Below are 16,863 nucleotides of genomic sequence, written 5' to 3'. Positions count from 1 at the left end.
GGAGGAGCCTTCCACGAGGGCAGATGGGAGGAGCCTTCCACGAGGGCTCATTGGGGATTCTCAACAGGGGAGGGGCAGGAGGGTAGGTAGGTGGTGATGGGAGGAACCTTCCCTCTTTGGGGATTCTCCTTTTGCCCTCCTTCCTCTCCCTTTGGGAGTATGAAAACAGAACAAAACAAAACAAAACAAAAACCCAACAACAGCTTCTGGCCAAGACTTGGTAGGGAAAATATCACCATGGCTCTCAAAACAGAAGAGTCAATGACTTGGAGTCCCAGAACACAACGCTCTGCTGTGCCTCCCTGGATCCCAGGGTGCGGGCCGCATACCCAGTACTTTCTCTGCACCCACACAAGTGGCTTCATCTGCTGTGCACTCACAAGCATTTCTATTGGTGCTTCGGTGTTGACTCCATGGTTTGTCAGAACATCCTAAACTTCGCGCCCTTTAACCCGTGCCATGACGGGAACAAGGGCCACCTCTCTCTTACCTTCCAGGTGAAAGGCTGAACCAGCTGCTAAGTGGCTCTCTGCCAGAATGCAGAGAGACAGGAGCCGAGTACCAACCTCAAATATTTGATCTGCCAGAGAAACTGACTAGCAGAGGCCTTGAGTTTCATTCTGGGCAACTTCTCCACGTGAAGAGCGGTCAGGCAGGACAGCCATCCTTGCACCGACTGTGGGATGGCTGACCCCTCATGAACGCTGTCATCCTCAGCTGGCTGACAACAGGAATAGGATTGTCATGTCATTGAACCTAGAGCTCACTGCTTTGGCTGGACTAGCTGACCATGAAGCCTCTGGGACCTGGGATCTATCTGCCTTTCCGCACTTCCCCAAAACTAGGGTTCTAGACTACCGCATCTGGTTCCTTACTGGCGCGCTGGGGACTGGAACTCCATCGTCTTTGCGCAGTAAGCCAGTAACTGTCTGAACCACATTCCCAGCCTCTCACACCCCAGTATAATGAAGTGGAAGATCTCTGTTGTGGTTAGAAAATAAGTTAACAGCCCCTTTCTGTTTAAGTACATCATTCTTGAATTCACTTCATAAGTTTGTTAGAGCAGCACAGATTCAAGGAGAGAGCAAGAGAGCGGGCAAGCCTCCCTTGAGGGAAGGTAAGAATCCACGAGAGAGGACAGGAAAGGGCGGCAGGTTTCACAGCTCCTCAGCAGAGCAGTTCATTGGCTGACTTCCCTGTCTACACCCCTGAGACTGAACTCAGGAGGGTGTCAAACAGTGGATGACCCTTCTCTCCCCAGGAACAGCAGCAACAACAACAACAACAACAACAACAACAAAAAGCAGAATTCTAAGACCTCTCTGTCCAGTCTCTCTCTCATTGGACAGCTAAGCCATGAGGCTGACTGCCCACTCTGAAGCCTGACGACTTTAAGGAGGACAAGGGAAAAGGAAGAGAGTGAGAGAGAAGGTTCTAGGTCTTAGCAACTTGACATGGCCTCTTTAAGACAACCAAGCAGTTGTTTCTTAAGCCCCTCCCACACCCACTCCACCCTAGTGCTTAACCATGAAACAACACAGGGAGAAGAGCTGAAGAGATTTTTTGAGGAAGGGCTAAAGAGAGATAAAAATAGCCTTGGCCTCAGAGTAGAAATCTAAGCCCTTGTTGAGGATACTTCCAGACAGTTTTTCCTTTGGCCAATCACTGCAAGAAACTTTCAAATACCAGCAGAATCCCAAGAACAATGTTAATGCAACAACAGAGCCTTGAGGCCTCCTGGGGGCCCTGGAAGCCAGAGCAGCCATGATTTTGGGCCTACCACAAACCCTTCATCTTGGCTTAGAAAATATCTTTCCTCTCAGATCCCAGCTCCAGGTTCTCGTCCTCTGAGGAGAGCTGTCCCAGGGCAGCCAACTCACCAGGGTCTCTTCTGGGTTCCCGTTAGCTATCTCCACCACTCTCAGGGCAGGCTCCACCTTCACCTTGGCTCGTGCCATGAACTGGATGACAGAGGAGCTATCCTGTGGACGAAATGACACAACTCACCATGAGATGCTTTCAAATGACATTGAGAATGATATGCCCATGAGAGGGACTATGCAGAGCTGAACTCTCAGGGTTCCATGAAGATTCCACACAAATTTTATCACTGAACTAGCAACTTCCTTATCCCTGGTACCCACAGAGCATACACTGCTGCCTTCTCTTGAGAATTCCTTTGGATGGTGGAGAATGCAGAGTTACCATTGCATCTTCCAGTAACAAACACATGCAAGCCTGTGTGCTGCGGTTTCCGAGTGGCGAGGGCTAGATAGCTAGAGGTGGATACTGACATATTCACAAAGAGTGGAAGATAAATAAAGCTGTTTAATTGTGTGCAACAAATCCCAGCCTGGCATCCCCAGAAGGCATCTGATTCTCATTTTCTAGTCATCTTCCTGCCCAGACCACAGCTCTCAAAAACATGAAAGCTTAGCTATTCTTAACTCTTTCTTTGCTCTTGAATGAAGTTGTCTTAGGGCTGAACATTCAAAGAAGGTATCTGAGGGCACAGTGACAGGTTGGGGTTGGGTGAGGGAGACAAACATCTAGTTTATAAATCAGGTCTGAGGGGTAAAAAGGGGGGCCTCTGAGCCTCAGGCTGTTGGCAGAAGCAGTTGAAAGCCTCGATGTGGGCTCTGTTTCAAAGCCACCATCCAGATACCACGAACATGGCTCCAAAGTAGAGATGGAGAAAGAATTTGGAAAAAGATATGGATTGGCAAAATTAGGAAAGGCCAGGGTCCTAGGTCAGACGGGGCTGTTGCTGATTGTGGAGTGTCCTCACTGCCCCTGAGGGATGACTGGGCTCTGCCAGTCAGGTGTCTTTAGTCTTTTCACCTGAGTTTCTCGGTCACTCCAGGAAGCCACTGTGGTTTGTACAGGTCCATAGGTTTCAGGCGTTGTGATTATAATCTTTAAAGACGTGTGCTGTGGGATTCAGCGGGAGGCTTCTGGGAGCTAGTCAGATTAGGCAAGTCGGAAGGATGGAGTGTCCCTGTGCCTTGTGGCAGTTTCCTGGGATTGAAATCTTTTTTTTTTTTTTCCCCCAAGAGAAAGTAGAAGGCTTATGTGACCTGGGAGGTAAAGGAGAGGTCACCAGTCTGGGAAAGTGAAACTAGAGAGATTCTGGTTTCTCCCTCCCAGCTTTAGGAAAGGAATATGCAGCTGCTGGGGGAGGGGCTCTGACCAGAACTGTTGCAGAGAGGAATTTCTCAGAGTTCAGGGCTGCAGAGTCTGGGTTGTCACCTATAAGGGGGTAAAGGGAGAGGGGTGATGGAATGAGAGTGTGGGGGGGGAGCAAGGGGTGGGCTTTTCAGCAGTGTAGCAGCTGCTAGGAGTCATCTTGGTTCCTGTGAGTGGCCATACATCTATACTCCTGTAGGAACCACAACAGATATTCATTGGCTCACCAGGTTGCACTTTGGCCCAATGATTACTTTGGTTTGTTGTTGGATTTCCTTTCAGAGGTGTGTGTGTGTGTGTGTGTGTGTGTGTGTGTGTGTGTGTGTGTGTGTTTATGTGAATGTTCCAGGAAAAGTTTGTCACACAATTCTGTGGTGACAGTTTTCTAAGAAGAGGAAAGACCTGTTGTGCCACCATGTAGCTCGAGGCCCCCACAGGAGGCTAAATGAATGCACAGGTCCTTGGACTTCTCATCCTCCAGGTTTGAGTCTGGAGAAGTTGAAGGCACTTTTATTATTTATATGTCACCCGGTCCCATGCTCCCCGTGACACAGAAAATAGGCTAAGACAGATCTCACAATCAATGGCCAGTGTTGACCTACACTGGCCCAAGGCACACAGAAATAACAAAGGCCTCTCTGTATCAGTGGTGCTCACTGTTCCTAATGCTGCAACCCTTTAAGGCAGTCCCTCAGGCTGTGGTGACCCCATCCGTAGAATTGATTTCTGTTACTAATTAAATCCTCTTGCTACTGTTATGAGTCGTAATGTAAATATCTGATATGCAGATGGTTTCAGGCAACTCCTGTGGAAGAGTTTTTTGACTCCCAAAGGGGCTGTGCCTCACAGTTTGAGAAACATAGCTCTAGATATGTTCTAAGGGTTCCCTTTGCTCATCACCCAGGAAACCACAGAGACCACCCTGGGACAGAACAAGGAAACCCTTGATAGTGTACTTTACGTAGAAGTTGTATACAAACTATTCTTAAAACAAAACAAAACAAAACAAAAAGCTCCAGCTGAAAACAGCTTAAGAGATTCATAAACAGTTGTCCACATTAATGAGATTTAATGGGATATTTCCAGACACCCACAGGAGTGCTGGGCTCCTATGAGTAAGGCCCACTTGAACTTGAGAACTATATATGCACTGGTAAAATTAAACTTAATTATTTAAAAAAAATTAATGTTAATTATGCATATTTCTGTGTGTCTGCTATTTGTGTAGGGGAGCATATGCACATGAGTGCAGGTGCCTGCAGAGGCCAGAAGAGGGCGTCAGGTCCCCTGGGTTTGGAGTTACAGGCAGTTGTGAGTCACCATGTGGTTGCTGGGAACTAACTCTGGTTCTCTGGAAGAGCAGTCAGTGCTCTTAACTGCTGAGTCATCTCTCCAGCTCCCCTTCCTTCCTTCCTTCCTTCCTTCCTTCCTTCCTTCCTTCCTTCCTTCCTCCCTCCCTCCCTCCCTCCCTCCCTCCCTTCCTTCCTTTTCTTCATTTTTCTTTTTTTGGAACCACTCTCTCCTTTAATAAAAAAAAAAAACTTTTTAAATTGTTCTAGGAGGATTGTCATTCAAAAGAATATTTCTGCTTCATAAAATCCTCCAGCAATTTAATAGTTTTATAAATTTTAGTTTTCTGTATCCTCTGACCCTCTATTGATTTTACACTTAATTAATTACTTAATTTAGTGTGGGAGTATTGGGGGTTATGTACAGGTAATAGCCTACATGAGAGATCAGTAGACAATTTTTATTGGTCCGTTTTCTCCTTCCATCATGTGGAATGTGGGGATGGAGCAATGTAGCCAGGCTTGGCAGCAAGCCCTTTACCCACTGAGCCATAGAGCCATCCTCTGATACTGTATTTTTATTATAAATCATCAGTGTCACCACCGTAGATATTAACAGCGGTAATAATGGTTAGGTTAGAGGCCAAGCAGATGAAGGGCTGGCATAGAGGAGGCCCCTGGTGGCTGTGAAAAAGGCCTTAGGGACACTTGCAAAGAAATCCTATCCTTCGAAGATTAAAAAAAAAAATCAGACCCAACATTTCAAATGAAAACCAGCGAGGTTAAAACAATAAAACCTCAGATTCCCTTGCCTGGAGTCAGACCTTGAGGTCAAAGGAAAATAAACAACCCTAGGCTGAGGCCAGCCACAAGGTCTATGTTGATTCAAGTCCTCAGGGAGACCCAATGGCCCTGGAGCCATCTGGTCGACTCCCCAAATGCCCTGTGCTAGGGTCCAGGCCTGACAGTGCTTCAGGGTTGAGGTGCACTCTGTGCCTAAGTTTCTGCTGTATGACAACCCAGAGCTGTCACTTCTCCTGCCTGGGGGGGCTCCATTGGTTTGCCTGACCAGTGAGAACAACATTTCTAGGATGGAGTCCTTGGTTAAGTGTCAATCACTGAACAGGAGAGAGAGAGAGAGAAAGAGAGAGAGAGAGAGAGAAACAACCAGCTGCTCACAGTTACAATCAACCCCTGTGACTGAATCTAACAGCAGCCATGGATGAGGGCAGAGAGATGGCAAGCAGAGCGGCCCTCACCCTTTAGTGCTATTGCTCTGGGGACAGTGATGAGTAAGTTCAGGGGAAAAAAATAGACTGGCAGCAGCACTGGCTAAGATGGACCAGGGAGAAAGTACGTCGGCTCTTAGGGAACCATGTCAGGGAGGGACTCCTTGGAGAGAGATGGTAGACTAGCTCACACCTGGCCTCCGCTAACACTAATATCAAGTGGCTATGTCAGGGAAACCCTGAGTGGGAGCCCAACTTCCCCAACCGGTTTCCAAACTAGGGAACCCAGATGGTGTCCAGCTCTCCACAGTTTGTGGAGACTGTAATAGCTATATTGAGATGGGGAAAACAGAGCAAACTCCATCCCCCAACGACTGCATCTTCTCAGGCTGCCGCGTCACTGCTGGGTCTAATTACAAGCTGACCATGTGATAGCTCTGATGCTTCTCACCTGTGGGCTGTCTGGATGGCTTTGTACACATCTTGCATGTTTAGTCTTTTCAAATAAATTTAAAAAGGAACTCTGAGACTAACACGTATGTTTTTTTTTTACCTTCATATCCAACTATTTCTATGGCATCCTGTGGCACAAAGCCTATCATACCAGCAAGCTCTTATCTTAAAATAAATCAGAGTAAACCTTTCTTAAGGGGCACTGATTTGCTTGCTGAGATATTTGGAACCCTATTTGTTGAACTCATAGTAGCAAAGTGGTCTGTGGTTCACAAATCCAACTTCTTTGAGGGATCATTTGAACAAGCAATCAGGCCAACTAGGCTTCATGGGTTAGATCTGGCCCTCTTCTTGTTTGTGTAAATAAAGTTTTATTAGGAACTCAGCCATGCATTTGAATATTGTCTATGGCTGCTGGCAGAGTTAAACTGTTGCAAACAACTAAATTAGCATATACATCGGTGCCATATGCCACACACACTCTAGTGTAGCTATGAACATGGATAGCCCAATACAAAATCAATTTATTTAAAACAGTGTGAGTTTGTTTATTGTGAGCTGTTTTTGTAAGTTGGTGAGCATCTCAAGTCTGACTGTCACAGGTGACAATAGTATGTCACAAGGTCAAAAGGCTGAACATGCTGATTCTGGCCCTAAAGCCTAAAACAATTCTTGCTAGCCCTCGACAGAAAAGGCTGGCCGATCTTTGATCAAAACTGGGACAAAACATGGTCCCCAAATCAGTAGAATTTGTAAGCTTGTTAGCAACATCTCAGGTTTCAACCCCCAAAGAATCAGAGGTTTTATAAGCCCAAGGAGATATTTGCTTTTTCGAGAGACCAGACCGGCCTCAAACTGAGAGATCCGGCTACCTACGCCTGGAACTAAAGGCATGTAGCCACGGCACTGCCCTACAGATTAGGAAAATTGAAGAACGACAGCACAGATGGGAGGATGAGAACTCGGGAAGCTGGGAAAGATGCTAGGACACTCTCTGTAACACCGCCAGTACTTGGATTAAAGCGTGAACACTGAGGGTCTGATTCTGTTTCTCGGCAACGTCTGGTGGACCAATCGCCAGCGGTGCATGCTGGGAAAGTTTGACAAGGAGCAGCCCGAGTGTTCCGGGGGAACAGAATCCAGGGATTCTGGGTAACCTCTGAGAGCGCAGGCTGGGGACTCACCTTCTTTAGTATCTCTGTGTTCAGTAGCATGTACAGGTCGATGGTCCGGCTCTCCTCTTTAGGGAGAGCACTAAGGTTGCAGTGCAATGTTAGGCAGAAGCTCCTTGGATTTTCACAGTCCTGAGGAGAAAATTTCCAGATGGAATTAAGAGACAGAGACCATCCAAAGCCATCTAAAGTGCAGAGTGTCTGTCATGTTGACGGAGGAGAAATCAAGAGGAAGAGGTGGAGCCCGTGGAATAGCTGACGCCAGACCTCCTGCCCAGCTTGTCTGGGGCCCGGAATTCCATCCCGCTCCAAAATTCAGAGTAAAATAGGAGTTTAGTGTGACCGGTCACTGAATACACCTGTCCCATCAATTTATTTAGAAAAAAGTGATTTTTAAACAAATATGGTATGGGGAGAGGGATTGTGTAACCTGAGCTATTTCCATGATTTCTTCTGTTTAAAACTATACTACACAATTCAATTACTGTTATTTAATATATAAATTGTACTGCTATAAGGAATAGCTTAAAAACCAAAACAAACAAACAAACAAACAAAAAACCAACCAAACTATAACTAACATACCCACTCCTAAACTAAAGAAGATGTAATTATGCTCTGTCACCCGCAGAGGGCGGTAGAAGAATTTTCGGCCTTGTTGGGCACTAGGGCTCTGGTCTCGAGTGTTTGGGGGCATCCACAAGTAGATGCCCAATGGTTGTATGATTAATCCTCCCAAAAAGTTGAATTTCACAAGAATCAATTCTTCTCAAAAAGAAACATTTAGATATCCTGATGTACCTTTATGTGTTTTTAAACAAGAATACTTTCTGACTACAGTTGATTCTGGGTCCCTGCTTTGGCAGGTAGACGTCAGGCTCCTGATTGGTGGATGGGGTGGGGTGGGGGTTGGTGCTTAAAGAACAAAGAAGCTGTATGACTCAGAGACACATAAACTTCCAAGGGAAAGTTTATTCCAATGACCAATGAGGGATTTTTCTTTTGTATTTGGAAGTGTGTCTTTATATATAAAGTGTGTGTGTATGTTTCTCTGTCTCTCTGTCTCTGTCTCTCTCTGTCTCTCTCTGTCTCTCTCTCTCTCTCTGTCTCTCTCTCTGTCTCTCTCTCTCTCTCTCTCTCTCTCTCTGTGTGTGTGTGTGTGTGTGTGTGTGTGTGTGTGTGTGTGTGTGTACCTGTGTGAAGCTTTGATCGCAGGGGTTATTTTTAGCTTGACCTGGAGTTATATGGAACAAACAGCCAATGTCACTATATCTGTCCCCAAGGGCCTTTACAAAGATGAGCTATCCTTACATTTGTGCTACTGGTCAGCTTGACATAATTTAGAATTCTAGAAAGACAGTCTCAGTGAGGGATCAGGGTGGTCTATGAAGGGCTATCTCTACTATACTGATTGATGTGGGAAGACCCGCCCACTGTGGGTGGTGCCATTCCCTAGGCAGGGTGTCCTGAACTGTGTGAGAATAGAGAAAGTGAGCTGAGCACAGCAGAAATGTCTTAATTCTTTTCTCTCTGTTTCTTCACTGTGGATGCAAGGTGACTGGGTGTCTCGTGACTTCTGCACAGTGATGGACTGCACCCCAGGAATTGTGGGCTAAAATGAACTTTTCTCTCCTAAGTGGCTTATGCCAGGGTATATTGTCATACCAAAAGAAGCAAAATGGTAGAGAAGAGGAAAAAAAAATCCAAACCTCTAATAGCAAGCAGCTGAGCTCTCCAAGGGAAAGGAGAGGTGTTCAAGTGCCTGTGGGGTGTGCTTAGGTGGAAGCTGAGAGCTCAGTGAATGTAATCAGGGTGCAGGAAGGGGACTTTGGAAAAGTCCTGAGGAGGTAGGACATACACAGTAAAAAGAACAAATTGTAAATATTATATTGATACATTTTACATGTGTTTTACATGTGTATTATGTATGTTCCACATATGTTTTATGTATGTTTTCACCAGAGCACGTTTAACCTGACCATGCTACCTTTTTGTCATCTTTACTCCTTACACACATGACATTCCAGAATGTCCCTTTATTCATCTTTCATCTAGTGTAATTTCTGTGAGACTTACTTATGCTATACAGTGCATCGAATACTCTTAGGTACATTTATTTTTTTATAGTTCTATAATATTCCTGTGTATGGATAAACCTGTTTTCTCATTGTACTGCCGATAAATATCTGAATTGTTCAGATTTTGGCTACTCTAAAATTGTTTCAAATATTCCTGCGTCTTTCAACAACATGTGTATTCACTTCTCTGGGACAGACCCAGAAATGATACATTTTTCTGGGTTGTATAATATATACATGTTTACTTTTAATAGGAATTGCTAGGAGGTTTCCCCATGGTACTGTAGATTCCTTCCAGGATCCTGGTTGGTAGGCTGTTTAGGTTTTCTGTTAGTCAGGCAGTGAGATTTGGAATAAAGTTTTAACATTTTGAGGGAAACCCTGGCCTGAAAAGTAGGGGTTGATCACAGTCCTTGGGTCTTTTTTAGTTAACCGATGAAAACCAGATTTGAGAAACAAGAAACATCAAGTAGAAGACCAGCCTCTCATCTCTGAGATGCCTTCTTCCCTGTGAGGCCCACCCTCATGGCCCCGTCACCAAGCAACATCTTACCAACACTTTTCTTCCGGACTTGGAGAAAAAAGCAAATATGGTGTGGAAGATGTTCTCTTGTTCTTGAGGGATGATGCAGGGGGTTGGGTTTCTTTGTAAAGAGCAGTTACCCTTCTCCTGGCTCACCTGGAATCAGAAAGAGACATTTTAGAGCCAGTGGTCTAAGAAAGGACAGATCTAGAAGCATCTGGCACAGCAGCTGAGCAGAGACTCTCCCTGCTGCCATTCTCTAGAGGACAAGAACAGTCAAAGGGCATTTCGTTTTGTGAGATTCTTGACTATGTTTCCTAGTATGGCCTTGAACACCTGGGTTCAAGATATCCTCCTGCCTCAGCAGGCCTGGAAGCCAAGCCCACAGGCTTACCACAGCTCTGGATGAGAAGTGTTTAAGGCAGAAGTTATGTCAGAAAAATGTGGCTATGAAGTCCTTAAATAACCGAGCTGAGATGACCACGACATGCAAATGAGATCTGAGGAGTAGCTCCAGCCTTCTGCTTCTTGATTTCAAAACTCATTGACATCACTCCTGTCAGACAGGCGTTTAGGAGGCAAAAAGAAATTCATGTCACATGCTAACAGAGTCAAGAGCCCTGGTCTGGAGCTCAGGACTTCTGGGACCTTAGGTCATTCAGAGCTTATAAATGTGTCTCATGTATGGCCCACTGTTGGAAGTTTCTAGAAGGTTCCATGGAGTCACCAGGATGTGGTAAAACCCCTTAGGAGATATTCTTGAGAGAATTGCTCTGGGCCCTCATTTCTGCTCCAACTGGAGCATCAACCACGTGGTGGGTACCCGAGGTTTGGTTTCATGAGCTCATGCTGTCAGACCTTCTGTCTCCTTTCATTCTCAAGCACGCAGGACTCCCCTTCCCTGGCTTGTCCCTTGAGGGGACAATGCTGACTGACAGACCCAGAGAAGACAGTCTTCTGCACAGAAGTTCCAGTGAAGACCCCCTGCTTCCCCAAGACCTGGCCATCATACCACACACCCGGTTGGTACTGAGAACGCCTCCAAGCCTTGAAGGACAGACACACTGACTCACTGAAATCAGAGGCAGGTCAAGAGTCCCTCAGCATTCTGAAAACTGGTGCTCTGGCATTCCAGGCAGTGGGAGAAACCTGGTTGCCAACCTACCCTAGCTGGTTTTGCACAAGAGCCCCCAGTATGATAAGATGAGGTGACATCTGGTCACAGGTGCCAGTAGAGAGGGGTAGGGGCCGGGTGCAGAGCAAAGTGCATGAGAAATGGCCAGGCCTTTGTAGGCAGAGTCAGAGCCAGAACTAATTTCTTCTTCCACAGGGCGTCTCTGGGGCGGTTTGTGTACAGTGGAGTGATGGTCAGGGCATCTGATGCCTTATGACAGTCTGCCCCCAGTGGAATGTGGAGCAGGAAGCAGAAGCTGAAGTCAGTGGTGGATGAAAACCTTGGCCATGGCGCTCCTGACTGTGGTTATATGGGAATCATTTTAATCAGGAAATAACCCACTTTTCTGGGAGGCTCAGGGTGGTCTTGTTTCAGCAGGAGACTGAAGGCTCCCAGGGTCTCTATGGGTTCTGATCTCAGCAGCTAAAATCCAGCCATTCAGTCCCTGACCAGGGTCACTGCAGGGAGCACTCCTCTGAGAGGATGAACAGGTCACAGTCACGGTAACATCCGGGATTAGCTCTGAGGGCCACTCACACTTCAACATCTGCTTCACAACAGTCCCGTGGGATGGGGCGAATCTGGTGCCATCTTAAAGATGGAGGTACAGGGAGATAAGAAGACAGATCTGCAGACAGAGGTGCTCTTGAGAGTGGGCCATGAGCCATACACATACTAGGTTCAGGGGTCAAGGATGGACTGTGGTGGGGTCAGGGAGGAAGACAACCATCCACCCTCTTATTACCCAGAATTCTTCATGGTGACCCATTTTGCCACTGTCTCCTCTCAGTCCCCCAACAAAAAGCTGACTGCTAGCCAGCCCATGGGAGGGTTGAAGACCTGCAGACTGGGAGGCCAGGCCACTTTGTGTTGTCTCTGGGTCTGGAAGGGGAACAGAGTTCCTTGGAATGTTGTGTTTGGAATGCAGTTCCCAGATCACACAGTCCTTGGCCTTGGCTGACAGATAAGGACCCGAGGCCTTAGGTTTGGTGACTTGTCCAAGGTTACATGGTTGGCTATTAGCAACAGCCTGAACCCAGTTAAAGGAACCCAGGGAGCGGATGCTATCCCATACACCACTCTTGGCCTCTGTCCCCTCCCCTCTTATTTCATTGGACATGATTGTCTCCAACTCCCTCTTTGTCCTGTGTTTGACAAAGTCCACTCATCTCTACAGTTGAACGAGGCTTACTATGTCTATACAGTACACCACCCCGCCTCTGCTGATGAGCACCTAGGTAGGGTCTGTAACTCGACTGTTGTGAACCATGTAGTCTACTTTTAAAAATGTGTGTCCATGCTTGTGTGCAGGCACATGTGCACACAGAGACCAGGGGACAACCTTGAGCGTCAGCCCAGAGATACCATCATCCTTCTCAGACTAGATGGCCTGGCTGGTGGCCCCTAAGGATCCTCCTGTCCCCAGCTCTCCAGCACGAGGATTACAAACGTCAGCCCTGACCCCTAGCTTTTTCATGTGGGTGCTGGGGATTGAACTCAGTTCCTCATGCTTGTAAGGTGAGCATGCTAACCCTCTGAGCTGTCTCTTCAGCTCAGAAGATGAATGTTTGGGGCTATTTTTTGAGAAAGAGTTTCTCTGTGTAGCCCTGGCTGTCCTGGAACTCACTTTGTAGACCAGGCTGGCCTCGAACTCAGAAATCTGCCTGCCTCTACCTCCCAAGGGCTGGGATTAAAGGTGTGTACTACCGCCTGGCTACACTCGTGAATACTCAGTGTGGTACCTGCTGCAGCTGAGCTCTGCCTCTTCACAACCATGACAACCTGAGTCTCCCAGGCTTTGGTTTCCTTATCTACAGATTTAGCACAGTGACCTACATGGTTACTCCTAGGAGCTGATCACACGCTTCCAGGCTCCTACGTCCAGCTTCCACGGAGCATCCTGTGTCCGTGTGAACAGAGGAGGCATGCGTGCCATGGTGCATGTGTGGAGGTTGGACTCAGTTCTTTCCTACCATGTGGGTTCTGGGAATCAAACTCAGGGCACCAGGCTTAGTAGCCAGCACTTTTTAACTCATAGAACCATCTTCTCAGCCAGGGGTCCTCTTCTTCCATTCTGTAGATAAGCGATTGCTAAAACCCTTCCCCACGGGCTGGTTAATTTTGTCTAGAGAACCTCAGTCGTTAAAACAAGACAAAACAAAACATCCCTCTATAAGATCAGCCTTGGGAAAACCCATGGGAATTCTCCTGATTAACAATTAATGTGGGAGGGTCCAGCCCACCGTGGGCAGTGCCATCTCTGGGCTCATGGGTATTAGAAAATATCAGGCTGAGTGAACCCTGGATAGGAAGCTAGTAACAGGATTTCTCCATGGCCTCTGCATCAGTTCCTGCCTCCAGGTTCCTGCTTTGGCTTCCTGCACAATGGGCTGTAAGCTGTCAGCCAAATAAACCCTTTCCTCCCCAAATCGCTTTTGGCTATGGATGTTTATCGAAGCAAGAGAAAGCAAATTAGAATATCCCTTTAATCATCTTTGCTCAAAATCATGAGGAAATAAAAAAAAAAGTTTTTTCCTGTGTCACACCCAGCACCACACTGCTTGTGTTCAACAGTCCCATCTTCAGCTGGCTGAGGACCCTGTGGCCTCTGCTCCTTGCTTGCCTCGGCCCACTCACTCCCATACTTTCCCAGACTCCTGGAGTCCAAATGCTTCCCACGACAGGGCTGGTCCTCGGTGGGACCCCCGGGAGTTGAGGGAGGCCTGTGGCTATTGGAATCTGCACAAAAGAACGTACTGAGTCCACAACCAGGGACAAGAAGGCACGGGGCACATTGTTGAAGCTGGATTCTGCCGGCATAGTTACTGAGGGTTTTCTGTTGTTATCCGTCCTCTCCAAAGCTGACCCCAAAGAAAACACTGTGTAAGCTGAAACCAAGAGAGGGTGGTGGTGTGGTATACTGTCAGGAGAGCACACTGTGGAGTCCAAGATGACATGGACATCTCATGGTAGGAAAGTCATCCTGAAGGAGTGGCTGGAAACAGCCAAGATGTCAGAGGAGAGTGTCCCATCTGCTATAAATGGTCTTGCTTCATGAATCATGGGGTTTGAAGCCTGAATCAAGGCTCTTGTCTTGGTGATGACACTGCCAAGGAATTGCTAGCCAGGTGGAGTGGTTTGTGGGCCCTCTCTATGCAGAGTCCAGATAAAAGATAATCCTAGCTTCCATGAGGCACTACTGTATCAGGTGGAACATACATTGGATGCTTGCAATGCCTTTGAGTAGGGAGTACTGCCGTCAGTGTGGACACCCTATGACTGTATAAATGGGGCTTGACGAAATGTTTTAAATGATACATACATACAAAACTACGTATTTGTGAGCATAGCGTGAGTTTTCTTGTTAAAGTTTTTTTTTTTTTTAATGGTGTGTGTGTCAGAATGCAGTATGTAAGCAGACCATCAAGTCCCTGGAGCATCCACTGCCTTGAATGTCTGTCTGTCTGTCTGTCTGTCGTTTGTCTGTCTGTGTTGGGGATATTTAGCGCCTTCTCTGTTAGCTTCCTCACTGTGCCTCGTTTGTAGTAAACCATTTCTTCCCTCAAGCCCCTTTTTTCCATCCATCCCAGGCTCTGGTGGACACCGTCTCACACGAGACTATGAGGTCACCTTTTCTAGTTTCTGCTTGTTGAGAACATGTCTATTTTTATTCTATGTCTGGTTAACTTCACCTAATGTGATATCCTCCAGTTTCATCCATGCTGCCACAAATGACAGGGTGACATTTTTTTTTGTTAGGGCTGAATAATATCCACAGTTAGTTGACCAGTCATAACAGACAGACAGACAGACAGACAGACAGACAGACAGACAGACAGACAAACAGATGACAGACAGACATCAGAGGTGTTCCGGACAAACTGTGACACCAGGTCTCTGTCACCCACATTTTGCAGCTATAAGGGTCTGAGAGCTCAAGTAACCTATTCCTGTAGCTCTGTAAGTTTGGGAAGCAGAATCCCTGCCTCACTTCCTGCTGAAGTACCCGGGCTCTACAGATGGTGCTCTAACAACTGATTTCACATGCCCTGACCACTACAGTTTGTCCATCCGCAGCCTCAGAGCATTCTCTACTCAGGGAAGCTACCAGGTCTCCCCAAGGTCTTGAGGAGGGGGCACAGAATCTAGAGAGAAAGAAATAGCAAAGCCTGAGGGCACACACTGTGTCCTTGAGTTCAATCTTGGACAAGCATGGCTGATGGCAGGAGGGGTGGCCTGGGTGGAGGAATCCTGCTGAGGTGTGAATGCGCCCTCCCTCTCACTCACAGTTTGGTGTACCTTCCTGAGTGCTAGGATTGAAGTTGTACACCACCCTGTGTGCTAAGACTGCTGTCATAATAGGTGATGACCCCATCCTCATGTGTGCTAAGTCTGCAAACGTAGTGGGAGACAACCCACTCCCATTACTCTGTATCAAGAAGCTCTCACAGAGAGGTGCCAGGATCTTTGTAGCACGTGAACCTCTGCTGTTGCTATCCATTTTGCACAACAAAGCAAGGGCCTTATAAGCAAATCTTAGGAGTAGGGTGGTTCTTCAGAAGGATGGGAAAGCCAGCAAAGGCTCTGATCCAAGGAGAAGGCTGTGAGGTTTGAGGTGTGCGGATTAACCTGTCCCACAACTAAGGAACCGACTCTACTCAGGCCTGTGGTATTCTTAGCATTTTCTTTTCTTTCTTTGTCTCTATATAGCTCTGGCTGGCTTGGAACTCACTATGTAGACCAGGCTGGCTTTGAACTCACAAAGACCCACCTGTTCCTGCCTCCTGAATGTGTCCCGCTGTGCCTTTTATTTTAACAGCACATTGGAGGCCTAGATGACTTACCAGCTTTAGCTCACTCTCCTGATGACACACAGCTGGCTGGGGTTTCGCAGAGAAGGTCATCAAAATTTGCCTAGCTCCACGCCTCTGGTGCACAGTCAGAGAGATAGGTAAGCAGAAACCTGAACTAACTGTATCACTCAGGAGCCCTGCTTGGAGTCTCCCTCAATGCAACCCTTGGAGGAAGTTGACTTGAAACTAGCCCTGAGCTGACTGGTGAAACTGCACAGGTTCATTTTGTCAAGAACATGTGTTTCCCGTTAACTCCTGTTTCTCTGTCAGCCGACATTTTGCTCCCTGTCGCTTCCCTGGGCCACTTTTTTGTATCATGTTACCTAACCACAGCTGATGGCAAGTGGGTAAACATGACCAGGCCCGAGACTTAACTGCTGGGCCCTTCTGAATTCTCTGAATTCACACGCCCTCTGAGATGGGATACTGAGAGAATGTTGTGAATGCCAGATCTGCTAATTCAATTACCAACTACCTTCTCTGGGAGTGGAGAGATCAGAAGACAGGGTGTTCCCCATTCCACGGTGGGGACTTACTGTGCTCTATAGCAGTTGTGGGGACGTTCATTTCTGGATGTACTAAATACTTGAGGCCTGATACCAATTGGTTAATCATACCTGTCTAACATAAATGAGCCAATTTCATTCTGTTCCATTCAGCAAAACGTGAACCACATTCATATTCCCAGTTACCTCCTATTTTATATCTGTATTAAGTTACATTGCTGTGAATGACTACCGGGTGTCTCTCGGTACTGTCTGATGGATGGTCAGATGATGTTACTTTCCTAAAGCTGAACGTTTGCATGTTCAGCATCCATGTCAAGCCTTATGGTGCTTCAGACTCACAAAGAGTCAGACACTCTAAGTCACTCCTGATTGGTTCTGCTTGTCCAGCAGGGATGTG

The 16,863-nt window shown here is 46.9% G+C and overlaps 1 protein-coding gene across 1 annotated transcript; it reads right to left on the bottom strand.

Moving 5' to 3' along the window:
- Positions 1 to 566: 566 nt before the first annotated feature.
- On the bottom strand, positions 567 to 13,924 carry LOC114615998 (integrin alpha-9-like; the record flags this gene model as incomplete). The annotated part of the gene is made up of 5 exons (XM_028761556.1): positions 13,862 to 13,924; positions 9,961 to 10,086; positions 7,342 to 7,461; positions 1,881 to 1,982; positions 567 to 721 (listed from the first exon to the last, which is right to left on the bottom strand). Coding segments are annotated over exons 1-5 (566 nt in total), but the record flags the coding sequence as incomplete, so codon positions are not given.
- Positions 13,925 to 16,863: the final 2,939 nt, after the last annotated feature.

The sequence above is a fragment of the Grammomys surdaster genome, unplaced genomic scaffold, assembly GCF_004785775.1.
Source record: "Grammomys surdaster isolate TR1022 unplaced genomic scaffold, NIH_TR_1.0 220356, whole genome shotgun sequence".
Classification (NCBI taxonomy): Eukaryota; Metazoa; Chordata; class Mammalia; order Rodentia; family Muridae; genus Grammomys; species Grammomys surdaster.
The sequence above is the reverse complement of the archived record's forward strand: the minus strand, read 5'-3'. Positions and strand labels throughout refer to the sequence as shown.